At 37.2% G+C, this 27,206-nt stretch overlaps 5 protein-coding genes across 6 annotated transcripts in view; 3 read left to right on the top strand and 2 right to left on the bottom strand.

The window, feature by feature from the left end:
* The window catches only part of abca2 (ATP-binding cassette, sub-family A (ABC1), member 2), a 59,979-nt gene extending 56,695 nt beyond the window's left edge, over nucleotides 1-3,284 (top strand). The window contains exon 49 of the mRNA XM_077241049.1: nucleotides 1,159-3,284. Within this exon, the coding sequence (XP_077097164.1) occupies nucleotides 1,159-1,194 (36 nt within the window). The 3' untranslated portion in view covers nucleotides 1,195-3,284. The remainder of the gene's footprint in view (nucleotides 1-1,158) is intronic.
* On the bottom strand, nucleotides 3,217-5,653 carry paxx (PAXX non-homologous end joining factor). Its single transcript, XM_077241052.1, has 7 exons — nucleotides 5,418-5,653; nucleotides 4,922-4,982; nucleotides 4,787-4,836; nucleotides 4,499-4,683; nucleotides 4,352-4,402; nucleotides 3,623-3,713; nucleotides 3,217-3,520 (listed from the first exon to the last, which is right to left on the bottom strand). Exons 1-7 carry the CDS (start codon nucleotides 5,531-5,533, stop codon nucleotides 3,472-3,474), a joined length of 603 nt encoding a protein of 200 aa, XP_077097167.1. The 5' UTR covers nucleotides 5,534-5,653; the 3' UTR covers nucleotides 3,217-3,471.
* Nucleotides 5,654-5,930: 277 nt separating this feature from the next.
* On the top strand, nucleotides 5,931-10,011 carry dph7 (diphthamide biosynthesis 7). Its single transcript, XM_077241051.1, has 9 exons — nucleotides 5,931-6,071; nucleotides 6,509-6,642; nucleotides 6,968-7,055; nucleotides 7,354-7,448; nucleotides 7,533-7,690; nucleotides 8,228-8,300; nucleotides 8,424-8,489; nucleotides 8,660-8,832; nucleotides 9,333-10,011. The coding sequence occupies exons 1-9, from the start codon at nucleotides 5,931-5,933 to the stop codon at nucleotides 9,752-9,754; spliced, it is 1,350 nt and encodes a 449-aa protein (XP_077097166.1). The 3' UTR covers nucleotides 9,755-10,011.
* Nucleotides 10,012-10,472: 461 nt separating this feature from the next.
* mrpl41 (mitochondrial ribosomal protein L41) lies at nucleotides 10,473-13,546 on the bottom strand. 2 transcript variants are annotated; one of them, XM_077241054.1, is made up of 2 exons: nucleotides 13,408-13,546; nucleotides 10,473-11,079 (listed from the first exon to the last, which is right to left on the bottom strand). In XM_077241054.1, exon 2 carries the CDS (start codon nucleotides 11,050-11,052, stop codon nucleotides 10,645-10,647), a length of 408 nt encoding a protein of 135 aa, XP_077097169.1. In that variant the 5' UTR covers nucleotides 11,053-11,079; nucleotides 13,408-13,546; the 3' UTR covers nucleotides 10,473-10,644. The 2 variants fall into 2 exon arrangements, with proteins under 2 accessions (XP_077097169.1, XP_077097168.1); XM_077241053.1 differs by lacking the exon at nucleotides 13,408-13,546 and adding an exon at nucleotides 11,682-11,791.
* Nucleotides 13,143-25,374, top strand: pnpla7b (patatin-like phospholipase domain containing 7b). Its single transcript, XM_077241050.1, has 36 exons — nucleotides 13,143-13,230; nucleotides 13,972-14,015; nucleotides 14,401-14,475; nucleotides 14,574-14,658; nucleotides 14,847-14,929; nucleotides 15,032-15,120; nucleotides 15,214-15,354; nucleotides 15,486-15,645; nucleotides 15,770-15,850; nucleotides 15,971-16,099; nucleotides 16,445-16,525; nucleotides 16,621-16,786; nucleotides 16,994-17,080; nucleotides 17,201-17,286; nucleotides 17,411-17,566; nucleotides 17,664-17,741; nucleotides 17,829-18,034; nucleotides 18,525-18,656; nucleotides 18,801-18,924; nucleotides 19,271-19,384; nucleotides 19,462-19,537; nucleotides 19,611-19,760; nucleotides 19,849-19,912; nucleotides 20,335-20,503; nucleotides 20,732-20,914; nucleotides 21,751-21,869; nucleotides 22,758-22,914; nucleotides 22,997-23,113; nucleotides 23,227-23,296; nucleotides 23,376-23,492; nucleotides 23,739-23,887; nucleotides 24,241-24,393; nucleotides 24,473-24,589; nucleotides 24,673-24,754; nucleotides 24,844-24,968; nucleotides 25,051-25,374. The coding sequence occupies exons 2-36, from the start codon at nucleotides 13,974-13,976 to the stop codon at nucleotides 25,117-25,119; spliced, it is 4,032 nt and encodes a 1,343-aa protein (XP_077097165.1). The 5' UTR covers nucleotides 13,143-13,230; nucleotides 13,972-13,973; the 3' UTR covers nucleotides 25,120-25,374.
* Nucleotides 25,375-27,206: the final 1,832 nt, after the last annotated feature.

Here is a 27,206-nt window from a genome sequence, read left to right on the forward strand (position 1 = left end):
GTTAATGAGATAATTCAATTAAATCTGCTTGGCACAGTCTGCATAAGACTTATTACTCTTTTACTTTTGGGTTGTGATTTACAAAGACATTTGTTATTAGAAATATTTGTTTTATTTTAAAAAAATGTAAGAAAGAAATTAATTGTAATGTTTAATTTATCAAAAATGTTATAAGATCAAAGCTATTAAACATTTAGAAGTGTTTAGAAAATGTTCTTGTCCCAAACTAGGCTGCATTTATTTGATCAAAAATAAAAATACAAATAGCAAAAAAAACATTTATATTGTGAAATATTCAAATAAATTTAAATTACATTAAATAAAAGGTAAGTTTTCCCTGTGATGAAAAAGATGATTTTTTTTTCTCCTGTCTTCAGTGTCTCATAACCCTTCAGAAATTATTCTAATGTGCTGATTTGGTGCTCAAGAAACATTTATCTGTTATCATCACAGTTGAAACTACTTAATATTTTAGTGGAAACCATGATAATTTGATGAATAGACAGTTTAAAAGAACAGCATCTATTGGAAATGTATTTGAAAAATAGTTTGTAACATTATAAAAGTCTTTACCTTCATGTAATTTGTCCTTTCTGAATACAATTCATTTTTTTAACAACTTAATGTTAATGGTTTTGTACGTTAAAACAGTGTTTATTGCAATAAAACACTTTTGTGAATCTTTAATTACACAATATCACAAACATCCAGTCAGTAAGTGATTTAGAAGTTAATTCGTCAGACCAGTTGTGACCGAACTCGGTCCTAGAGGGTTACTGTCCTGCAGAGTTTAGCTCCAACTTGCCTTAACACAGCTAGTACGACCTTGATTAGCGGGTTCAGGTGTTTGATTGAGGTTGAAGCTAAACTCTGCAGAATAGTGGTCCTCCAGGAGCAGGATTGGACACCCCTGTGATAGACTGGTTCAAACCATTAACTTTTGACTGATTCATTAAAAGAACCAAATCAAAAGAGTAATTTGTTGGTAAATAGAACTGCACTAGTACTAGCGACACACCACTTGACATGCCACTAGGTAGCTCTGGTTGGGACTTCAAAATATTCATATCAATCCTATGTTTTTGTTTATCCCAAGACTACTGTACTACATTATTTAAAATACTTCTCTGTATTCATTTTTATTTTCCCTTCTCACAGGTACAGTTGTCCTTTAATACAGACACTCTGTGCTGAAACAGCTGTTAATCTCACAGACGGAGAGATGGTAAAAAAAATAAGCCTCAAGTTCAGACCCGTGTCTGTGTGGTGAAAGACGTTTGTGTGTTGTTGTTTTTTCTCTCGCTGGAAGAGGATCCATCTCTCTGGCCACGTGAGGCGGTTGTTGCTGTTTCCATTTGCTCTTCAGTAGCTGAGCGAGAGAACGGCTCTTCTGGGAACTCTAAACAGAGATGCGGACACAGTCAGGGCCTGAACGTGATCGGGCCAGAGAGAGTGGTTCTCTGAGGTTCTCAGTCCACAGCCTCCCCTCTGGAGTTCTAGAGATGATGGTTTATCGAAACGTGTATTACTGTTCTTCATATTCAAGCCTGCTGGATGGGAATTAAAGAGAATGTATTTCTTAGATACAAACCGGCCGTATGGTTTAATTTGGTATCGCTTTAAATTTGAATATGGTCTTACTATCTTTAAACTGATCACACGTTGAAATTGTTTTAATTGTAGTGTTGATGTCATAACATAATCATGCCTCAAGGAAGGGGTTAGGCCTTTGCAACTTGTTGTTTATTCTCATGTTCATTTGAAACGGTTGTAACTATAGCCTACATCTTTTTTTTCCTTTACTCTGGTTTATTTGTACCTGCATTGAGAGCATGCTATAAAAGACAAGCCTGTTGTGTTGTGGGTTGAAGAAATTTTGCTATGCTTAAATGATTTGAACAGACCTGTTGTTCTTGTTGAAGAATGCAAATGTACCTGTGCACCTTCATTGAAGTTTTTACATTGGACATGCAATAGTGAATGACTCGTGACTGATTCAAAGGACTTTAGTCGAACCGGACCGAAAAAGCCCTGCTATCGAGATGTTTATGGTCTTGTAGTTGAATGTAAACGGCATAAGTGTTCTGTGCTGACTTTTGTGTCTCTTGAACCAGGGGTTTCTCCCTTTTTTTTTTTTTTCAAGAATTGTAATTGAAACCGGTGTCTTTTACGTTGCATTACCGCGAATGGTTAAAAGCTGCATAATACCAGATGTCTGTTGAAACGTTCATAAGTGTCACTCTATCACTGTGAAGCCAAAAGTGAACTTTGAGTCACTGTTATTACAGTTAGACCGAAATCAGGTCATTGCTCTTGATTATTATATTTTAGAACCCTTGAAATATGTTTATTGAATAGCAGGAGGTTTTGTTTTTATTGTTTGCACTGTAATGTAATACAAGTGTAATTTCTTTTTCCTGAAATTAGCCATTTATTTTGTTCATTTGAAATTAAATGATGTTTCTCCCTCATGCCAGTGATGTACATGATGGTTAGGTCCTATCGCTTGGTGACAGTCTAACCGTGCTAAATCTCTGAATCTTGCACAATTGTCGGCACTTAGTACTATAATGGTGTTTTATTTTTCTGACATTGCTGTGTTAAAGAGTATGATCAATATTTTTGAGCTCCTCAAAGAGAGGAAATCAAAGACGGATGAGGAGGCCGTTGGTGCATTTTCATGTACGATGACCAAAGGGAAATGAAGCAGTTTTTGAAATGTGTAAATTAATTGTGACCAACTATGTGAGAAATGACCTAATGAACTCTGAACACTCAAAGTCTCCTTTCCTGCTAAATATTTTCCTCAAAATATATTTCCTGCTAACGAGAACCTCAACAGCCTAACTAAAGATCAGTGCTAGCTGCTTTTCACTTTGGAAATGAACATGTGCAGTGATTTAAGACACCAGCAAACATGAGTGTGGTTCTGTATCATATAAAATAGCATTATGGTTGAGGTGATTTAGTTTTATCTTTCTATTAAGTGCTTTGGAATGTAAACTTCAGTACATGTGAATATGATAAAATATTTATGAACGTTTTTTCATCCAGTAATACCCATGTTCAGGTGAATTCCCTTGTAACAAGATTGACTGGACCTTTTCAGCTTGTTTTCAATTACCTTTATCGTTTCCATTCTCTTGTACTAACTGGGGTGAACTGGTGTTTTTAATATTAACAGGGAGAAAAGAGAATAATTAAATCAATAAATTGTTCAATTGATTTTGTGACTTTTATTTGTATACAGTCATTCGAATAATAAAACATTTTCAGTTATCACATTTATTTAAAAATTGCATTTTTTTATCAGCAACACAAAAGAAAAAAAAATCATAAAACATTAAATAAATGCGTGATGACTTAAAACAGTTCATGGTGTTATTGCTATGCAATTATATTTTAAAACTGGTAAGTGTTGAGGTGGTTAAAAAACAGACAATTCATGTTTAATAAAAGCTCACGTTGACCTCATTCATCGTCTCCATCATCAAAGGCCACACCTGTTGCAGGTTTCTTTCTGTAAAATGGTTAGAAATGGTCCATGAACAGGAGGTGAAAAGAATTTCACAGATTTATGCGTTTATTTTTTTAGTCTAAAGTCAATAAAAAAAAAGTTCACCTTTTTGTTCCAGGGTTGATGAGAGAATCCCCAGGAAAGCGTTTTCTAACTGCTACTATTGGACCCGTGTGCCGTTCTCTAGGTTCAAATTCTAAAAAAAGAAAAATGTGATTTTAAAAGAGCTTAGACAATTTAAATCAGTAACTATTAACATTTTTGACTATATTCGAAGATCCTCCTATCTAAACTTACTTTCTGTTTCTTCCTTCCTTACACACACACAATACTTCTGTTGTAATAAATAATCTTTTAAAAAGCCCTCAAAAATATAATGTCAGCTTAATGTTGTACATCTTTATTTTTTTAGTCTTTTAGCATTTTAATTAAAGGTACACCATGTAATTTTTGACCTTCTCACAGTTAAAAAACAAAACTGCACGCATTTTGCAGAAGAACATTTTTTTGTGTGTGTGTATGACTCTGCGGATGAATATGACCCTTTACCCTGTTAGAGCTACATATGGCAATTTATCGTTCCCACAAAAACCATACTAAGATATAAACACTTTCAATAGGCGTGAATAAGAGTAAGCCAAAAACACACTTTGAATGATGTATTGACTCATTATTTAAATTAATTTTGAACAAAAAAAAGTTACATTGTGTACTTTAAAGATCATGTTAATATAACTAAATTTACATAATTCTTAAATCATGTTTGAGAACCACTGATTTAAATCCACTTGACTAAATCCAACTACAAGCTTAAAGAGCACTGCCTTAACTTACCAGAACTCCTCTTCTGAGGTTTCTTGACTGGACTAAATGAAGATGATGCACCTAAAAATGATTGAAAACATCAAACATCTAGCTCCAGGGTTCAACTATTTAAAAAAAAAAATAGCGATTATAATAATTGAAAGCATCTTTGCTTGCCTTGACTTTCTAGCTGTTGCAGGCTGTCAGCCATTTTAAATAGCAGCTCCTTGACTTCCGTCCTTCCCTCTGAGTCAGTGAGTTTTGAAAGAGACAGAGTGAGGTCTGTAGGTTTGGATCCTAAATGCAGCACAGCACTGTCCTCCTGCAGCTTCACAAATGCTATGCCAGTCTTACATGCACATCTGTCCAGATACACAAGAGGGTGTTCTCAGACAGGATAGAAGATCTTGCCAACCAAAGAAATCAGACTATCAATTACTCAAGTACTCTTTCACAGATCCTCACTTTAGCTTGATGGTATAATCCTCTGTGGACTTTAATGCAAACTTCTTAAACTGTAAAGAAATAAAAAGCTTTGTATTATTGCTGTAAAAGAGGAACATCTGTCATGTGGAAAGACTCCCATCGACAAATCCTTACAAGCTGGGACATAATCTCCTCTGAAAGTTGAGTTTTCCAAACAACTTCACCATTGGTAAATCTGTAAGAAACAAGACATCACAATATATGCAATTATATATATATATATATATATATATATATATATATATATATATGTAAAAGTTCAACGTATAAGATTTTTTATAATGAATTGATTGGATGAAAAACGGGTGAAAATTAGAAATGCTGTCAACTTTAACTGAAATGATTGTACTTACTAAAACTGAAATAAAATAAATTAAAGCTAATTAGAATTTTTATTAAGAAAAACTAATAAAGATGACCAAAAAATAACAAAATTCGTAAAACTTAAAATGAAAACTGGAAATATAAAAAACTAATTCAAAATATTAATAAGAGTATGTTTATAATATTAAAATAACACTTCAATTATCAACCTACATTTATAATTATCATACATGAATTATGAGTATAGCTCATCAGACTGCTGTCACTGCTTGACATATGAACTCACCCTATGTTTGTGTCTCCTGCTGATCGCTTTTGCGTAAAAAACACATACTTGGACTGATCGTTTTTATCCAGCAATGTGCAGAGGACAGATTTTGACTCGGGGTTAATCTGATCCATACTGATGTACCGTAAAATCACATAAAAAGTAAAAACTGCATGCTTTCCAACTAGGAACTGTTCACCATAACGTTAAGCAACAAGGGCGCCATTTAAACGCTCAGCCAGTCAAACATCAGACACCCGGAAGTCGTTGTGCCATTCACGTCCTGTTTGCCTCGTAAAAACGATAAAAGACGAAGTTACACAAAAATCTTTATGACCTGGATACTGGTATTTTAAGTAAAGTTATGAAATGTAATAGAAATTCAACATATAAAATTATATAGAATGTAAATAAATGATTTACTGACAGCTGGTCTGCTGTGCTGTGTGCAGGGATTATAGAGTGACAGCACGCGTACAGTCATTTCTTGGTCAGTTACAGATATTTCTCGGTCAATTCTAAGTTGCTTCGATGGGTTGTCAGTCTCGAACCCGAACTCTGCAAGTGTTTGACACGGAGTTAAGCGCTGATACCGTGGAGTGGTGCCCATTACCACAATGGTCTCATGTTCTGGCATGTGGGACTTACCAACTTCAAAAAGGCGATGATAAGGTAATTAATACAAAATATCTTTTGATTTTATTTTGTGTGTGTGTGTCCGCGTGTGTACCTACTTAACTATATTGTACCCAGAAATGAACAAAATCTGCAAAATTATGGACGTCCTCATTTGTAAATCTGGTTTACACATACAGTAATTAAATGTTTTTTAAAAATGTAAAAATGCAGAAAGTTGTGTATGATAGGTAGGTTTAGGGGTAGGGTTAGTGTAATTGGATAGAATATAACTTGTTACAGTTTGTACCGTATAAAAACATTACGTCTATGGAATGTCCCTATTTAAATAGCTAAGTAGTGTGTGTGTGTGTGTGTGTGTGTGTGTGTGTGTGTGTGTGTGTGTGTGTGTGTGTGTGTGTGTGGTATTATTATTATTGTATCAACTGGCCACTTCTAGCCTAATTCGAAACGGTGTTTTCTGTTAACCGCAGACAGCAGAAGACTCTACTGCCCTGAACAGAATCGGTCGACTTTATCTGTTTCACTGTAATCCGCAACCATCGTTCATCCCTCCATTGACAGAGACTCAGAGAATAGACACTCCTGCTATACTCGACCTCAAGTGGTAAGGCAGCCTCACTATTCATTCTGCTCACTACAATTCACTCTTAACCTACACCATTACACACTCTAAATGTATGTTTTGTTGTACTTAGAACATTCTGTGTATATATCATTATGCATATTGTCTAATGTATGTGATGGCGTGGAACCATCCATTCTCCACACCTACTAGCTTGACCTAGTCCAGCTCCACCTCTGTGGATCTAATGGGTGGAGGGATAGAGTTATGGGTAGAGTTAGGGCGTGGTCGGACCTTCTAGCTCCACCCCTCCAGTAATGGCATGAATGCTGATTCAGATTCTTATAGCTATATTTGAATTCCTCAGGTGTCATGTGCCGATATCAGAACGTCCATTGTTGGGTTTGGCCACTGCAAGTGGGGAAATCCAGCTGTACAAGCTTATGGGACCTCAGGTGACCAATCAAACTCATGCTGCATGAGGAGATTCACATTCAAGGACTGTGATAGATATAATAAAAGTTAAGCTCTATTAGCAGCACCAATTATTAATTCAAGTTAAATCCAGAGCCACTGGAATGTTTTTTACATTATTTGTAATTAATATTAATAATACATTTTGAATCATCCTGCAGCTTAGGGCCCAAGTCCCCCTAACATTATAGGCAATAGGCATCGGACACTATGTTAAGATGTTTTATTGCTTTTACTTGATTAAGTGTATTTTGCCTGTTTGGACTGTGTCTCCAGTAGCAGGGCACCTGTGGTCTGGAGTGTGAGTTGAAAGCAGAGTTGGGTCCTGACAGACTGGCCTTGTCTTTAGACTGGTCCACAGGGAGAGGTGAGAGGTAAGGTGCACTCATCATTGATGGACTGATGATTTGCCATTGCATTTGTCTCTGTATATAATGGTTGCTGTTGTCTTTTTGCAGCAGTGATGTGCGTGTGGTGTCCAGTGACTCAAGCGGCTCTCTCACAGTGCTGTCTCTGGGGGAAGCCAGTTTAACTGCTGTGTGTCAGTGGAAAGCTCACGACTTTGAAGCCTGGATCTCAGCGTTTAGTTACTGGGATACTCAGATTGTTTATTCAGGTATGAGGAAAACAAGCAAGCAAAAGGAACTGTTTGTCTCTGTGGTGTTGTTATGTGTATCGTCATTGATTTAGTGTTATTAGTGTTATATAAAACTATAAAAAATATTTTTTGATAACTGAAATAAAGCTGAAATTAAAAAAAAAAATTAAATGTAATGAAAATTTGAAAGTATTAAAATTAAAAACTAAATAGAAGTATTTGTTTAAAAAAACGATTTGCATTATAAAAGCACATAACAAAATTCCGAATATAAAACTAAAATTAAAATGAAAATACTTTATGTATTAAAAACAAATACAAATATAAAAATACAATAATAAATACATTATTAAAAATCAAAAGTTGTATCTGTTAATATTATTTAATGGACCTGAACTGACATGAACTAACATGAACTGTTGTATTTTATTAACTAACATTAACAAAGATTAATACACATGTATTGCTCATTGTTAGTTAATGTTAGTTCATCCATTAATTAATGGAACCTTATTATAAAGTGTTACCCATTACTTTTTATAATTGCCATCTCAGGTGGTGATGACTGCAAACTAAAGGGCTGGGATCTGAGAATGGGTCCCTCTTCCCCCACCTTCACCAGCAAGAGGTGAGACAGTAGCTGTGATGTTTCATCAACCAACATTACTTTTAGCCTTTGAGTCCACTTAATTATGTTCTGTATGCTGTTTATGCACAGTCATGGTAAATAAATACTACTCTCCTGTCTCAGACACACTATGGGAGTATGCAGCATACACAGTAACCCCCATCGAGAGCACATACTAGCCACTGGGAGGTAGGAGACAACTGAAAATATAAAACATGAATTATAAATCTAAAAGAATAATTGTTAATTTTTGCAAAAAATCATCATTGCAGTGTATTTTCCCTTAGTTTCTGCTGAAGCAATCATCAAAAACACAATATTTAAGTGTATGACGTGTACATGTTTTGTCCCTCTCGTAGCTATGATGAGAACGTGTTGCTCTGGGACGGGAGGAACATGAAGACGCCCCTGAATGAGACTGCAGTGGGTGGCGGCGTGTGGAGACTCAAGTGGCACCCCAGTCAAGAGCACCTGCTGCTAGCTGCATGCATGCATAATGATTTCCATATTCTCCACTGCCAGAAAGCTATGGGTAAGATTGACTGTTAATCTTTGCCACTGTGTATGCCAATGATAAATATGCACACTATCGTTCGAAGGTTTGGGATCAGTGAATTTTTTTTGCTGAAAGAATTTTTTTTTTCAGCTAGGTTGCATTTCAAATCAACTTTCTATTCGGTAAAGAATCCTAAAAATATATATCACGGTTTCCTCAAAAATATTAATCAGCACAACAGTTTTCAATGCTGAGAGCGATAAGAAATGATCAAAGAAGGAACCATGTGACTGGAGTGATAGCTTTGCTAAAAACAAATTCAGCTTTGCCATCACAGGAATAAATTACATTTTAAAATAGAAAGGTTATCTTAAATTGAAGTAATATTTTACAGTATTACTGTTTTTACTCTTTTTGTGATCAAATATATGCAGCCTTGGTGAGCATAAGAAACAGACCCCAAACGTTTTAACTGTAGTGTAATTTACAATTCTTCATTGTAACTTTTGGTTTCTCCCTAATATCCACGTTTGTAGAGGGACAAGATGCACCATGTTCTGTTCTGGCCTCTTATATTCTACACAACTCTTTAGCATATGGAGCAGACTGGTCCAGACTCCCCCTAAACAACTCCACACCCCCCTCTCCTCAGGAACCTCCCCAAACCAGCGTTGGGCTCACAGAGTCCAGAGGTCACCTCAGGATCCAGTATGAATCGCCCACTGCCAGCTTTGATACCTCTCTGGAGGATGACTTGGGACAATACGTACCTGATCATTGTCTTTTACCCGAAAAAAGATCAGCTCCAGACCCCTTCACCAGCCCTGTCGGAGACACCCAGTCTCTGTCCTGCCTGATGGCTACCTGCTCCTTCTACGACCACATGATGCACGTTTGGAGATGGGACTGGAGCCCAGAGGAGGAACAGATGACGTCTGAACCCGCCCCCTCTTCCTGAACACAGTTGCTATGATAGGCTTTTGTTATGAGATTATTTGGGACTGCATATTTCAACGCAGCATCTTGCTGTAACGTCTGCAGTATTGTTTTGTATTAAATACATGCAATTTTGGAAAATGTCGTTTTCTGACTATATATGGTAGAAAAATGTAAAGAAGATTTTTCTAGTGCGATTAGTCCCAATTTAGTTTTACACTGAGAGGTAGACAGAGACCTTTTATAACAAATAAATCATAACCATATTAATAAATTCAACCGTCTACATTTATTTCTTCTGTAAAAGTTTTTCTAAGGCAGGGGTTTTCTATCTTTTAAATACCACCGACCCCCAAATAGAATAATCCGCATGTAAGGGACCCTCATCCTAAAATGTAAAAGGCATCTATATAGTTTTTACTTGCACTGTGAAAAATAAATATAAAATGTCAAAAATATTATTTGGCAAATACTTTAAGTTACATTGCTACATTTTCTTTTCCTAATCATTACAGTACTGTATTTATTCACTTATTTTTAATCTATTATTTATTCAGTTATTTATAATGTATTTATTTACTCTAACTTGTGTTTATTCTTTTATATCTATTTTTTTATTGTATTTTTTTAACACCTTTTCTGTAAACATTTCCACGGAGCCCCTAGCACTTCTATGTGGCCCCCTCGACCCCAGTTTAAACCCCCCTGCTCTAAGGAATTATTCAATGGCAATGAATCGGTTTTGCTAAGGGTTTGGCATTTTTTATTCCAGTAGTTTTTAAATAATTTCCTAATAAAGAGTCAAGTATGAAATGGTTTTAATCTTAGATGATGTCTGTTCACTGAAAATTCTAACAAAACATAACCTGTTTGTTTACAGTCCATTGCAAATCACTGAAACACAAAGCCCATCTAACGAACAAAGTTCTTGGGATACAGCTTGAACAGCTTCCCCTCTTGTGTTTTCTCCAATCCGTATTTCTCAAGATTGTCCACGTTGAAAACCCCTTCCTCAATGTCTCTTTCGATCTGTGGGGCCACCACCTGACTGAAGAGCTTCTCTGGAGTCATGGGCTCTTCTGTCCCTGCTGGGGTCTTGTATGACACGTAAGGTTTCAGGCTAAATCCTTCCAGGTTAGGCACCACAAACTCTGGTACCATGGCCTGTATAGGTATGAACTTTCTGCTTGAGGTCAGGACTCCAGTGGGTCTTGCGCCTCTGCTTTTGTAGAATGTCCTGGGCCCACGCTTGCTCGTGAACTCCGCCATTCTGTCAGCTCCTCTCACGAGCCCCCGCGTCAGCGCTGACAGCACCCCCATTTAAGAGTGATTTATCTGCAGCAAAACCTGTATCAAAATCAATTTATTTTAATTACATTTTAAACAACTCCATAACATCATTTAATTTAAATATATTTTAAACAATCTCATAACATTGTTTCAGTAAATGTAATGGTATTTTAAACAATTTCATAACATTTCTGTAATTGAATTACTGTAACTTCAATGAAAATGCATTTATGGCACCCATGTGCCGTATCAAGCAATCCTTCGTATTGTTCTAGTGAGATCCTATTAACATTGACTATGATTTTACAGTTGTAAAAAAACGGTGGTAATTGTGTTGTTTGGGCAGAAACTAGCTGCTACAGAATAATACGAGCAGAGCAGGTGATGCTCCATGTGCTGTATGTTGGTGGAGCACCACCATAATAACGGTAATCTTTAATAAATTATGTATTTTGTATAGTAAGGAAGAATGACAACAAAATGAACAACAATTTAATCTTTTTGAAGGTCGTCTCACTGCATTTAAGTTAAATAAATGCTGTACCGTTGTGTAGTTGAAATCGTTCACTGCATTCACTTTTCATAAATAAAACGTCGCTGGTCACATATGAAGAATAATGTTAAATATCATAGAGATCATTAAAAAGACCCACACTCACCTTGGACGGTGTGCTACTGTGCTTTCAAGAAGATCACTCTATTGCCACGTTATGCGTAGTAAAGAAATCAACTGTAATTGGTCAGATCAGAACGAAGACAGCCAATAGGAGGAGCGAATATTGATTAGAGGCTCTTCGTCTGTCCTCGGCAGTGTTGCCATGTCCGCTTGTTATAAAATACTTGGGCTTGTTTTCTCATAAACTGTGATAAATGTTCTACAGTCAGTCCATGAGTAGGTCACATGCTGCAGATATATTATTGCTTGCATAGTTTGTTTCTTAACCCCTTAGCTGTCACCCCCCTTTTGATAATTGACATTAAAATGCACTATACAAACTTAAATGGTTGTAATTCAAGAATGCTTGGAATACAGACCTAAATTTGGTCTTGTTTTAAAGAAAACATTCAGCAGATTATTACTGAAGTGAAAGCACTTCAATAAATTAAAGTATGAAAAAGTTATGGAAGTTATAATTTACAGTAAATCAAATATACTTTATTAATATATATTTTTTAAATATAAAATAAATATTTTACAAAACATTTTTTACTATAAAATTACTACAAAATGAAGTCTATATATCTAACCAAGTTGTGTTCCAAATTTCAAGTTGATATCACAAAAATTTAAGTTCCCATGAGATTTTGTTTAGGCGTAGTACCAAAAATAGCCACCGGGTGCCTTTGCATTCCAATGAATTTAATTGTATGCAATCTGCTGTAACAAATTCATAAATTTCTATCCAAATATCACTTCTGTCACTAAATATGGAATCTTGAGACTCAGACCTTTCTGACAATATGTGTTTTGTCAATATTAGAAAAGGTTTTGATAATAAATGATGAAAGATGATGCCCAAAAGGGGAGGGGCCTAATAAAAAAATACAGTTTCTATGGTAATGCAACTTCCAATTTCAAAACGGTTTTCACAGGATGAATTCTGAGTTCGTAAGCTTTCAAATGATACCAAATTTATGATAACTACTAAAATATGTGATATAATAATAATAATAAAACTATTTACATATATATATATATATATATATATATATATTGTTCTTTTTAGAGGACTTCTTACTTTACTTTTTAAAATATAATAGTAGCTTTTTTATTGACAAATACTAGATTATGTTTTATAATGAACTTTTAGCATTAAAAACCAAAGTTTCAATTATTAAAAGTGTGTGCGTCGACTTTTTGTGACAAAGGTCCGAAACTCCTGTAATGACTGTAATCTTTTTTTTTTTTTTTTTTTTTTTTTTTTTAAGGCATTACTTTGCAGCAAGTTGCAGTTAAACAAAATGTATGTCTTAGGTTTACGCTAGAGAACATCTGATCAATGAAATTAAGCAATCCTTTCTTGATAATCCAAATCCAAAAATGAGGCTCATTTTGAGCAAATTGAATCAGCCCGGGAAGATTGTTTTTCTTACAGGATCTGGCAACACGTGTATTCACTGGGAGGACTGACATAGTGAATGGAATCCCTGGGAGACTCTAAAGTACATTGAGTGACAAAAACAGAGTTTGGAAACGCCGTTCAAAAGGTATTTTTCATTTATTCATGGACATTATTTGCACGCTGGATCTCCGCGTTATACAATGAAATAATGTTTTTACAATCTTGTCAGTTACACTGATTGGCAAGGTAACGTTATTTGATTACAAGTGCGTGTTTACAGCCGCGGCTTGAGTGTAACGTTAAACAACACAACTGAGTTTACCTCTGACCCAGAGCCACCTCCGTCCGTCATGCAGCTCCTCCTGAACCAACAAAACTCTCATTTACAATATTCTTCCTTTCGGTGCAACACACTTCAAATTTAAGTTTTCGCTTCACCTTCACTTTGCGTTGAGTGTTTGACTTTTCCTCCTGGTAGAAGGTCTCATAAATCACATCACATGGTGTCAGATTGCAGTGTCAGATGGTTCCCTGACTCAGGTTCTTGCAGGTCTTTTTGGCAAAATCCCTACCACTGCCATTTTCAACAGGCTAGAATCAAATTGCATATTTTTCCAGTCACACTTGTTGCTATGACATATTTTGCAACGTGAGCTGCTTTTGTATGACATTTTAACCCATATTTAGTAGAAATAGGTATAATGTCAAGTATTTTAACCTTGTAATTAATCGTGGGTCCCTGAGGGTTAAGCATGTACATACAAAGAGATTGCTTTAATGTCCCTTAAATGGGTATTGCATATTTTAAGAACATTGTGAGTTATTATGAAATTAGATTTGAAATTTGTGTCAAATGTGTTTATTTCTGTTGTCTCGTCTCTGGAAGATATGGATGAGAAAGAACAAGATGATACATGCAGTATATTGCCGGTAAGACCGATTTTTGATTTTGATTTTAAACTAATAGCTAACACGTGTATCAGTGAGTGTCTGTAAATAATTAAATGAAAAATACACAAATAAAGCCATGCTGTTTATACTACTAACGTCACTTGCAGTAAACTATTTAAAGGGAACACCATTAGATTAAACTGGACTTTGTCCCAAAGCATTAGTCTTGTGATTTACTCAATGAAACAATGATTGGGCAAGACTGATCTGATGACTCCACATTTCCCAGATCAACCTCACTTGAGATTGAACCAGTAACCTTTATGTTAGCCGTTTTGCCTTTGCGTTGTAGTTGCTCTGGCTCTCTTTTCCTGTAAGGTGTCGTTTATATTCATGATTTTGGTTGCATTTCTGTGGATTCTAGGCAGTGCTGCCATCTGGGAGTGAAATCAAAGCTCGGGTGCAGAACTTCATAGAGGATCAGTTGCAGACCACCATGGTATATAACAATTCCACATGTTTTATTGAATCAATAGTCCATCATGTTTGTCTTGCAGACAAAGTTTATTCATTTTTTGTGCCCATTTCATAATACAGTGGACTGGTGTGTTGATTGGAGCTGCTGTTGCAGTTTCCCTTATCAGTATTGTTACCTTTTTTCTGCACAGAAGATACAAGGCTGGTGAGTGTGTGATCATTTACGATTTAGGGTGTTTTCACAACTAGGTTTATTCTTGTTTTAATAAGCACAATGTAGACAGATAGCATGTAGTTGTGTGAAAAATGTGAAATAGACAGTTCTTATAATGCCTCATATTTTGAGTATTTTTTGAGAGTGTTTAACCAACTGTTTTACTTTTGATTTTCCAGGAGAAGAGCAAACTGAAGGTCCTAAATATCGTTTCAGAAAAAGAGACAAAGTGCTGTTTTATGGCAGGAAGATAATGAGGAAGGTACCAGAACTTCCCAGTGTGTTACTTTCAACAAAACCATGGTTAACATGATAGTTATGTGAAGATTTTTAAATTGCAGTGTTGTTATTTGTGGCCATTCAGGTCCAGACCTTGTCCTCACCACCCACCTCAGATCCAGTATCTCAAAAGCGAACCAGAAAAAGAACAAAAGTTCTATCAATAGCTCGCAAGTATGTGAAAAGTCACAGATGAAGAACGAACACAAATTTTAAACAAATCGTGTCTACCAAAGCATCTTAACATCCTATCCATCTCTTGATCAGAATTCTGCGTATCCGAAAGGAGCCACCAACCCTTCAACCGAAAGAACCTCCTCCTTCCCTCTTGGAAGCAGATCTGACTGAATTTGACATGCAGAGCTCTCACCTGCCCTCTGAAGTCCTGTATATGCTGAAAAATGTGAGGTTGGTACTTTGTCTTTTCATCTTACAGCTATCGATTCTTTTCCATAATAAACAGTGCACAGAATCCAAGGTCTAATGATCTGGCAATGTTGTTCGTCACCTAATGAGTTGTGATATGTTCTGTTTCTCAGGGTTCTGGGTCATTTTGAGAAGCCTCTGTTCCTGGAACTGTGTCGACATATGGTGTTTGTGCAGCTGCAGCAAGGCGAAGGATTATTCCGCCCAGGTGACATCGATGACAGCATCTTTGTAGTGCAGGATGGGCGTCTCGACCTGTGCATCCATGAGAGTGTAAGAGCCAAACGGTCTCAATATACCTGTTTTTAATCTGTCCTACTGAAAACAGGGTTGTGTTCTGCCTATTATAGAGATGTACCAATTTATGTCTAAGTGTATTTTTCTTTCTCTGACTCAGGATGGGACTGAGGTTGTGGTGAAGCACGTTTTGCCTGGAGACAGCGTTCACAGTCTTCTCAGCATCCTTGATGTCATCACTGTAAAACCCATCTGGCCTCTTTTTTACCCACTCTGATATGCAAATGTTTGTAATATGCCCTGTTTTCATGCCCACTGAAGTTTTAAATTATGTCTCACATTTTAAACCCGGATTCCACAGGGATATCCAGCACCCTACAAAACCGTCTCAGCCAGAGCAGCAGCCCCAACTACTGTTCTCCGCCTCCCTGCACAGGCTTTCCAGTCCGTCTTCGAAAAATACCCAGAGACCCTAGTCAGAGTTGTTCAGGTATAATCTAAATTCTAATATACACTACCCTCAAAAGTGGTGGTTGTAACTTAAAAAAAAAGGTTTTGAAAGGAGCCTCTTATGCCCACAAAGGCTGCATTTTTATCAAATATAAATTAAAAACAGTAATATTGTTTTAAACGTTTATGTTTTAAAATGTAATTTATTCCTGTGATGGAAAAAACTGAATTTTCAGCAGCCATTACTTCAGTATTTTTATAAAAAAGACAAAACGAGACTCCAGTCAAATCAGTTGTTAGAAATACTTGTTTATTTTACGTATGACAGGACGATATTTTTTGTTAATAGTTGTTTGTTTGTTTTTTGTTGTTGTTTTTTTTTCAGATTATCATGGTGCGACTTCAGAGAGTTACCTTTCTTGCCCTTCACAACTATCTGGGCCTGACCACCGAACTTTTCAATCCGGTTAGTTTACCTATAAATCACGTTCTGCTTTTGGAAAATATGTATTTTTATTACAGTACATATGTTGAATAGTCTATTTCTGTCACATCATGTAGGAAAGTCAAGCTGTTCCACTGGTGTCAGTGGTTGGTGTTGTAGGAGAGGTCAATCCAGGCAAAGGACTACACAGACAATCACAAACGATTGAGGAAGTGTCTGACAAAATCCCACAGAGGTCCTTTGACCATTACAATGACACAAGTCAGATATACAGAGGAGAGGGTATGATGTGTTTACTTAGACATACAGTTAAATCCAAATATTTGCTAAGAATCATTTACACATGCGGACTGCAGACTTTTTGTGGTGAATTGCTTTCCAGTAAAATTTTGTTCAAATTTTCCAATTATTACCCTAATAATAAAAGGAAAAAATATTAATAAAAGTTATTAGACAGCCTGTGGGTCTTACTTGCTCTTTTGTTTTCAGATGGTGGTAAACCCATTCGTTCAGAAAGTCCAACCACTTTATTCAGGAAGTCTCGCTCACTGTCAACCCCTTTTGATAGTGCACATGGTAGTGTTCCACCATGCATCTTTTACAAAATACCCAATAGTAACTTGGTCCCCAAATATCATGCATCAATACATTCATAATGAACATGTTTGAGTGTGGTAATGTGTGTTTATCCTACAGCTGGGTCTGCTGACCACAAAATGGCCTTTGACAGAACAAGCATTGCAAAAGAGAATGCCCCTTCAAGTCCTATTGTCATTCATAAGGTACCTAGGCATCATTCTATCACAAATTCAAAGAAGACTGTTATGCCATAAACTGTTTTATTTTGTATATTTGTTCTTATTCTGTACATTGCATGTGTGTGTTAATCTTTCCTCCTGTCTGAAGTCTATTCGGAAGAAGTCGGTGACTCTGCAACATTCTCCTTCAGCTGTGTTTCACTACTCAGACACTGGGGGTCACTCCAGCCACATTCACCACTGTAAAGTTAATGCCATTTTTCAAGCAGCAAAGAAGGACTTGCTCAAGATTATACAGCTTCAGGTCAGGCCACATTAATTATATTGTTCTACTAAAGTGAGAAGTTTAATTACTATTTGGTATTTTGCCACAGTAGAATAAAAATATTTTTGTGCTCCAGGACTCCAGTCTTCTGGAAGATAGGGTGACTCTGAGACAAGTTAAGGCGGGGTCTGTGGTTGCAAGTGAGGGAGACCAGGTAAGAAGTTACCTGTCACTTTGACTCTTCTGTAATTATCAATTTCAATTCACATGTGAATCCATTTCTACTTTGTCTCTGTGACAGGATGTGAGCGTGCTGTTTGTCATCTCAGGAGCTCTTCATGTGTACCAGAGACAGATTGACAGAGAAGATGAAACATGTCTTTTTGTGACTCACCCTGGAGAGATGGTGGGCCACCTGGCTGTTCTCACAGGAGAGCCTCTCATCTTTTCTGTGCGTGCCCACCGGGACTGCTGCTTCCTGTCTATCTCCAAAGCACACTTCTATGAGTATGTGATGATGTGCACCAAATTTCACTTAAGGCAATTGAAAATTCTAGCAAATGTACCCTCTGCCTGCTGTGAGGAAATTCAAGATGATTATGCACGCCTCAACTGTTTAAAATAGGGGAAAATGATAATTTTATACTTTTTAGCAGTTATATAGTGAGTAACAACTCAAGCTATTAATAAAATTGCTTCTGAAAATAAAGCACACATACCAAGCATGGAGGCCTTTTTTCCCCTTGTTTTCTTTTGGTTTATCAAAACCTTCTTAGTTTTTATTAGTGTTGTTTTTTTTCAACATATTTACTCACCTTTAGGTTTTTTTTGTTGGTCATAAATCAAAAATTATAATAAAAATAATTATAGAAAAAATCAATGAATTTAAATAAAAAAGATAAGTATATAAGAGAAACTTTTTCTGTAAAATTGTATCAAATTAAGCACAGCATATCAGAACCCTATTAACATGTCAACTGTACAACTTATACTCTAGGATAATGCGTGCCGAGCCTCGAATGGTGTTACATGTAGCTCACACGGTGGTACGGAGGGTCTCCTCCTTTGTCCGACAGATTGACTTTGCCCTGGACTGGATGGCACTGGAAGCCGGACGGGCTGTCTATAGGTAAGCACACTTTTCCTATACAATCTCTCAGTTCCAAATCTATATATCTCAGGTCACTGCTCTGCTCTTTGATGTGAATAATAACCTGTGAATGCATGTATTACTGCATGTAATACATTAATGTTTCTTTTTTGTCTTTCTCAGACAAGGTGATAAGTCAGACAGCACTTTCATTGTTCTGAATGGCCGCTTACGCTCTGTCATCATGAAGGATGATGGGAAAAAAGAGCTTGCTGGAGAGTATGGACGGGGAGACCTCATTGGTGTGGTGAGTGGTGATATATATATATATATATGCATGTATGTAGTTTTCTAGAACTGGAGTTTTTGTTTCTGGGCTAGTGTACTTTTAAAAGTTGACAGAGTACATTTTTATTATATATATATATATACATACTTATCCAATGAAATGCTCTTTAGAATAAGAATTTCCTCTCCTTGTAATACCACCTTCTACATAGTTTCAATAGCAAGTAATAGGCTGTTGACTATTTATAAAGGCTTTACTAAGAATTTCATTACAGTAAAGAAAATCATTTTGAATCCTTTTGTAGGTTCTTTTAACAAATGCTGCGGCAGTTTCCAGCTATTAAAAATATGTGTGTTTGTGTTAGGTGGAAACTTTGACTCATTTGAACAGAGCCACTACAGTCCATGCGGTCCGAGACTCTGAACTGGCCAAACTGCCTGAGGGAGCTCTCAACTCTATTAAGAGGAAATACCCTCAGGTTAGAGCATACACTCATTAACACATCTCATGATATTATATTGCATATATATATTAACATGTTACACTCTTTCATAGGTTGTAACTCGTCTGATTCATCTTCTTGGGCAGAAAATCTTGGGTAACATGCAGCAAGTGAATGATCCACTATCAGGTGTGTGTTTGTGAAACATTTGTGTGTGTTTGCGTTTTGTATTTTTCCTGATGAAAATTAATGATCTCCACAGTGCATAGCCTGGGTTTTCACACCCCAACCAATAAGTGGGAAGCAGGTAACCTAGCCGCTAATCTGTCAACGGTCACCATTCTGCCTGTTTCTGAGGAAGTGCCTTTGACTGCCTTCACACTGGAGCTGCAGCATGCTCTCAGTGCTATTGGTCAGCTATTAGTCTCTTTTCTCTCTTTAATTTGACTCAAAACTAACCTGATACTAAGTCTTAACTATCTACATTTTGTTTTTATTAGGTCCCACTTTGCTTCTAACCAGTGACATCATCAGACAGCATCTAGGTGTTGCAGCCTTGGACAGGTGAGAGTTGCATACAGTACTTGCATACTATGCACTAAAAGTGTGTACCTCACTGGTAATGGAAAACTTACTTTTAAGTATGTATAAAACAGTATGCCATCTTGATTTTACAGACTCCATTGTAACATGTGCATTTGCATGTAGGTGTTAACATCTTACTAAATTCATTACCTTAAAAATCATTAATATGGCCTACTTAACTCTTAGGTTCACTGAAACCCACTGGAAATATCATCAAGGCATCTTTGACACGCTATTTTCAATGCACTATGATTTGGGGCACACTAATTCTAATATTGCAGACGGATAGTATGCAAATTGAGATGTAGTGTAGTTTTTTTCTAGTGTCATTAGTCAGACGTTGTCTTTTTGTTTCCTGTGATTTACTGTTCATATACAGTACTTTATCATTTCCTTTTCAGTGTTCATGAGTACCGTTTGTCAAGCTGGTTGGGTCAACAAGAGGACATCCACCGGATTGTTCTGTATCAGTCTGACAGTTCTCTGACTCCTTGGACTCAACGTTGCATCCGACAGGCGGACTGCATCATCATCGTGGGTCTGGGGGAACAGGAGCCCACTGTGGGAGAGGTGAATTGTCATTAAAAAGGTTTTGTATATAAAGATATAAAGACTACTTTAGAAGAGTATTTTAAGCATGCAAATCCAGTCATATCAGTAGTCTAACTATTCATTTCACACAGAGGGGATTGCCTCACAAGGGCCAAAATGATTAAATGAATTAATTTAATTTCTGCACATGCATTTCTATGAAATTATTTGGTAAACTGAGCTTTTCGGCTTTGTTTGTGGCATCAGCTGGAGCGTATGCTGGAGAGCAGTGCCGTGAGAGCTCAGAAGCAGCTGGTCCTTTTGCACCGTGAGGACGGGCCTCCACCCAGAGGAACCGCAGAATGGCTCAACATGCGCAGCTGGATCTCTAGACATCTTCATCTGTCATGTCCCCACAGGGTCTTCTCCAGGAGGAGTCTACCCAAACTGGTACCAGTGTTAACATTATTATTGTTTTAGCAAATGTGAATGCCTATATCAAGAGTCTCAGGCCATAGGCAGGGAAACACCTTGGATGGATGGCCAGTCTATTCAAGGGCCGCCAAGGAATAATAGTTCACACAAAAATTCTTAACATTTTCTCACCTTTAAGTTCTTCCAAACCTGTATGACTTTTTCTTCTTCTTTTTCTGTTTTTGAATAGCAGAATGCATGATTTCCAGACAATGATAGCTAATAACAATAAAAATACATGTATTACTAATGCACCTTTTTTATTCTCAAACACATAAAACAAGCAAAACAATACATAATACATGGTACATTCATTCTAAGAATAAATTAAAAAGCTATTAAAAAGGTGTTTTTGAAGCAATTTCTTAAAATAATAAAAGGAAGGAGTTTTCCTAATGAAAGCAGGTAATGTGGACCACCACTGTCAAGCAAGATTTTAAAACAAGATTTGCAGTGAATTTTACACGGTTTAAGCACAGTTTTCATATGGCTTCAGAAGATTTAGAACATGGCACATTACTATTGTGACTATTTTATGGTGATTTCCACCCTTTTTTGAACTTGACAGCACCTAAGGGTTTATAGAAACATGTTATCTCAGAATCCTATCCTATCTGTTTAGTAACTTCACTGAGGAAGTAGAACTTTTCAAATCTTAAGTCAGTAATCAAGATATGAAGTTTCTGAAATACAGACCCTGGTCCCCATCAAATTTAATTTAATGTAACATGAACATTCTTCAAATCATTTTCTGTGTCTAATATAATCATCTTTTATCCATGCAAACTCCCACTTTCCTCCCATCCTGTCAGAGAGAGATGTATCAGCGTGTATTTGAGAAGCCTCCCGACCGGCATTCTGACTTCTCGCGTCTGGCTCGGATCCTGACAGGAAATGCTATCGCTCTGGTGTTGGGAGGAGGTGGAGCCAGGTACGGATCTGTCTTCCTCTTTATTACCAATAATTCTGTTCCTCCTCAATCCACCTGGCCTGGTGCCAACAACATTTATCACTTGAATGATCTAGTAAAAGCATGTTGATATTAGTGGAACATTGACTGATTTTTCCCGTACTTATTCAATCATTGTAGTTTAGTGGTCTCTTGAAGTATTTATCCTTTGCACTATTACAAGTGTCTTGTATTTTTTGTGCCCATCAACTAATCGTAATATAGTAATTTCTAACCCATTAGTGATGTTTTGGGGTTCACATCCTCAGCATGTCTCTCGATGATAGCGACTCTTTGTCTACTCTCTGTCCCTGCCTGCTCTCAGTCATAATCAGCGACTTTTTAAAGGTGGGTCAAAACATGATATATAAGGGGGCATAAAATGTGTAATCTGTCTAATCTACTTTCACAAAGCGCTAACTTAATTTTAATTGTGTAATTCTGTTACTGGAATTATATGAATATCATGTTATAAATAATTGTGTTTCTGTGACCATATATGCTTGTCATCTTGACTTTTTAAATCTTTTTATATAGACTTTGTTTACATATGAAGTATGTTTAAAGGTGAAGTGTTTAATTGAAGAATAATAATAATAGGTTTCCCAAATCCTCCTGTCACCTCTTTTGCTCTGCCTTCTCTGCCATTTATCAGTCAAGAATCACTGGACCAGTGTTCCAAACTCTTTGATGAAATCAACCTAAAAATTCCTGACTGTTAGTTGTTTTTACACATTAAACTGGGATGAGAGATGGAAAGAATTCTCACTTTACCTTTAAAATGCTTTATAAAAAGATACTAATATCACACAATGCACTAGTAAGAACTCTAAGCTCATGTGTGAATATGAAACCACACTATACCCACAGAGGCTGCTCTCAGGTGGGCATCATTCGGGCATTAAGTGAGGCGGGGATCCCTGTAGATCTGATTGGCGGCACCTCCATCGGTTCCTTGATAGGAGCGCTCTATGCTGAAGAGCGAAGCGTCAGTCGTATGACTGTCAGGGCACGCCAGTGGGCCATGGTGAGACATCTAAGCACTGAACACTAACATTCATACATGTAGAGTCGTCATTGAGATTTCTTTTTTTTTATGTCCACAATAGAATTTTGGATCCATATTTAGGAAGATCACAGACTTGACCTACCCAGTGACATCCATGTTTACTGGGGCATCGTTTAACTCCAGCATTAGTGCAGTCTTCCAGGACAAACAGATTGAGGTTCAATTTATTGGCAATTGCCACTGCACAATACAAGCTATTATAAAAAAGTATATAAACATCATACTCTTAAATAAGTCTAAACTTTGTGCATATCTCTTTTTTTACGATAGGACCTTTGGATCCCGTATTTCAACATCACCACAGACATCACTGCCTCCTCCATGAGAGTGCACACTTATGGTTACTACTTTTTCTCTGTAACTTGTCATCTCCATCTCATCTTTTGTGACAGATTTGAGCATGTACACTCTTTTTTTAGGCTCTCTGTGGAGGTATGTTCGTGCCAGTATGTCTCTCTCTGGATATCTTCCCCCTTTATGTGACCCTAAAGATGGGCACTTGCTCATGGATGGAGGCTACATCAATAACCTACCTGGTTAAGTGTCCTATTGTTCTCTTACATTGCAAAACTGAGATGCCAATTGCAAAATTACAGTTTATTATAGGAATTACATATGCAAACTTTACCTGCTTGCATACTCCCATAGAGCCATATATACTATATACTATAGCAAATCTCATGTGGTTTATCATTTATCTTATTGCCTGACTGTAAACAGCTACGTGTTGACTATAAACCATTAAGATATTTTAAACATTAACAGTATAAATATCTGTAAAGCTGACACAGCTCGCTCCTTGGGTGCCAAGATGGTGATTGCCGTTGATGTTGGTAGTCAGGATGAGACAGATCTGACCAACTATGGAGACTCTTTATCTGGATGGTGGCTGCTATGGAAACGCTTGAACCCGCTGACAGAAAGAGTGAAGGTCAGATATCTTATTGCGTTTCCTCCAATTGCATTGATTAGAAGTGATGCATTCTTACCAAAAGTTTGGAAAATCCTAAAACCTCTCTATGTATACATATCAGTCATAAAAAAAGAAAGAAAAGGAATATATATATATATATATATATATATATATATATATATATATATATATATATATATACTGTATATATATATATATATATCAGAAAAGGTTTCCTTTTTTTAAACCCTCATAAATTAAAAAAGAGTGATTCCCTTCATTACTTTACTTCTTGCATTCATTGGACATAGATTTTATTTCATCAAAAAAAAAAATGAATTTTTTGATATTCATGACTTCTTATCCTCTAGGTGCTGAACATGGCTGAGATTCAGACCCGTCTGGCCTACGTGTGTTCTGTGCGTCAACTGGAGCTGGTAAAAGACTGTGACTACTGCGAGTACCTTCGACCACCCATAGATCGCTATGGCACATTGGATTTTGGCAAATTTGATGAGATTGCTGTGAGTGGCCTGTCATTCTCTCATAGAAACTGTTGTTGCCTTGGCTTTGACTGCAGCAATGACTTTTCTGGTGTTGCAGGATGTTGGCTACCTGCATGGGAAAACCGTGTTTGACGTGTGGTGTCGGAGTGGGGTGAGGGAGACGATGCTCAAAGACCAACATCAAGAGGAATTCCACAAATCTAGGAGCACAAATGTAAGGGGCTTTGAATGAGCATGGCTTATCACAGCATCAGGCTGTTTCCTCACAAACTCATTTCCTGATTATCTGTCCTTCAGGTGACCTGTCCCAATGCTTCCTTCACCGATCTGGCTGAAATAGTGTCCAGAATAGAGCCAGTGAAGCAGGCCATTGTGGATGGTGAGGAATAGACCATCATCTTCACACATGTCCCTTTTCCATGTTGTTTTCTCATCTTTGTGTTGTTTCTTAAATTCTCTCGCACACAGAGGAGTCTGAGTACCAGACAGACTGTGATGAAGATGCAGTGCTGTCAGACTTTGATTTGTCCAATCAAAACAGTGAGCATACAGAAGATGAAGAAGAGGAGGAGACCGCAGATACAGCTGATACAGTAAAATAACTGCAAAGATGTGTTAGTTATTATGTTTTAGTGTGATTAATCATAATATTAATGATTTTTAACTTCCAAACAGGATGATGACATGGAGATCAGGACAAGACGACATGGAGCACTCAAACACAGCAACCATCATACCACCTGACCTCAAATACCTCTTTTCCAAGAGGTTTTGATCAGTTCTTTTAACATACAGTAGCCTTGAGCCTTTACACTAATGATCAAAAGTTTGGAATATTTTTTTTAAGTCTCTTATACTCATCAAGGCTGCATTTATTTAATGAAAATACACTAAACAGTAATATTGTGAAATATAATTACCATTTAAAATTACTTTTTTTAATATATATATATATAACGTTATATTTTAAAATGTGATTTATTCTTGTGATGGCAAAGCTAAATTTGGTGCTCAAGACATTTCTTATTATTATCAATGTTGAAAACAGTTGTTCAGCTTAATTTTTTCAACCTTATAAATATCTTTACGGGCACCTATGATCTATTATATTTTTTTTAAATTGTAATATATCACAGTATTACGTTTTTTTTTTTTTTTATTCAATAAATGTAGCCTTGGTGAGCATAAAAATAAGGGGATTTTAATAAGTGACATTATCAGTATTGACTTAACTTGAATTGTTAGAAACTAACAGGTAATTTGAAAAGGATCTTAATAGAAAAAAAGCAAGTATTATGTTACCTTTTATTCCTTTAATTTCCCAAAGTATGATAAATGAGTCAACATATTGAGCCCCAGGTATCAATCAGCCAACACTGAGCTCTCTCTGATTCCAGTAAAAATGATAAAAGTCTATCAAGTCTGTTCTCGCCTTTACTTTTGTAGGATTGAAAATTATCCCAGATATTTGAAATGAACAAAGACATTTGCTTTACTGTTTTTCACCCCCTCTTTCCCCAATGACCATTTGGAGTTGAGGGGCTGATAGTGATCAAGGCCTGTAGGCTAAAGCCCATTTTATACTTCTGCGTCGAACTTACCCCGTAGCTACGCCCTAGGCTGTGCGTGAAGGCTGATTTATACTTCTGCGTCGGACCTACGCCGGAGCCTCTACGCCGTAGACTACGCTTTGGTTTTAATTTATACTTCTGCGTCGTTGTCCGCGTTGACGCACGCAGAGGGAGTATGTGAAACACGAGGGAGCGGTTTGAGCAGACCAATCACAGCGCTTGCGTCCGCGTAGAATAGACGCGTTGTTACATTTTTGGAGAGGTGCACGTCAGGGTACGCCGGAGGGTACGCGCGCTACGCACAGCCTACGGCGTAGCTACGGCGTAAAGGCTGATTTATACTTCTGCGTCGGACCTACGCCGGAGCCTCTACGCCGTAGACTACGCTTTGGTTTTAATTTATACTTCTGCGTCGTTGTCCGCGTTGACGCACGCAGAGGGAGTATGTGAAACACGAGGGAGCGGTTTGAGCAGACCAATCACAGCGCTTGCGTCCGCGTAGAATAGACGCGTTGTTACATTTTTGGAGAGGTGCACGTCAGGGTACGCCGGAGGGTACGCGCGCTACGCACAGCCTACGGCGTAGCTACGGCGTAAAGGCTGATTTATACTTCTGCGTCGGACCTACGCCGGAGCCTCTACGCCGTAGACTACGCTTTGGTTTTAATTTATACTTCTGCGTCGTTGTCCGCGTTGACGCACGCAGAGGGAGCATGTGAAACCCGAGGAAGCGGTTTGAGCAGAGCAATCACAGCGCTTGCGTCCGCGTAGAATTGACGCGTTGTTACATTTTTGGAGAGGTGCACGTCTATCGCCGAAGGGTACGCGCGCTACGCACAGCCTCCGGCGTATGTCCGACCCAGAAGTATAAAACAGCCTTTAGATGTGTGTACTTTGGGGGTCTATGAATTGTCACACCTTTAGTACAATGGGGGAAGTTGTAATTATCTGATTGGTCAGTTTGAACATCTCACATTTGGGTTAAAGTCACATGGTAAGGGAAAGGATAAAAGAAGATCGTAACTGTTGCTCTGTCTCTTTTATGCTCTGGTTCTCTTATTCTCTGGGTCCCTTTCTTTGGGCTATCTCTCTTTACCTCTTTTCTCTTATTTACTCACACTCTCTCTCTCTCTCTCTCTCTCTCTCTCTCTCTCTCTCTCTCTCTCTCTCTCTCTCTCTCTCTCTCTCTCTCTCTCTATCTATCTATCTATCTATCTATCTGTCTATCACTCCGGTAACATTTTACATATATGCTGAGTA

This window comes from Siphateles boraxobius, unplaced genomic scaffold (assembly GCF_051911475.1).
Source record: "Siphateles boraxobius isolate OS27281-9 unplaced genomic scaffold, OSU_SipBor_1 24, whole genome shotgun sequence".
In the NCBI taxonomy this organism is placed as follows: domain Eukaryota; kingdom Metazoa; phylum Chordata; class Actinopteri; order Cypriniformes; family Leuciscidae; genus Siphateles; species Siphateles boraxobius.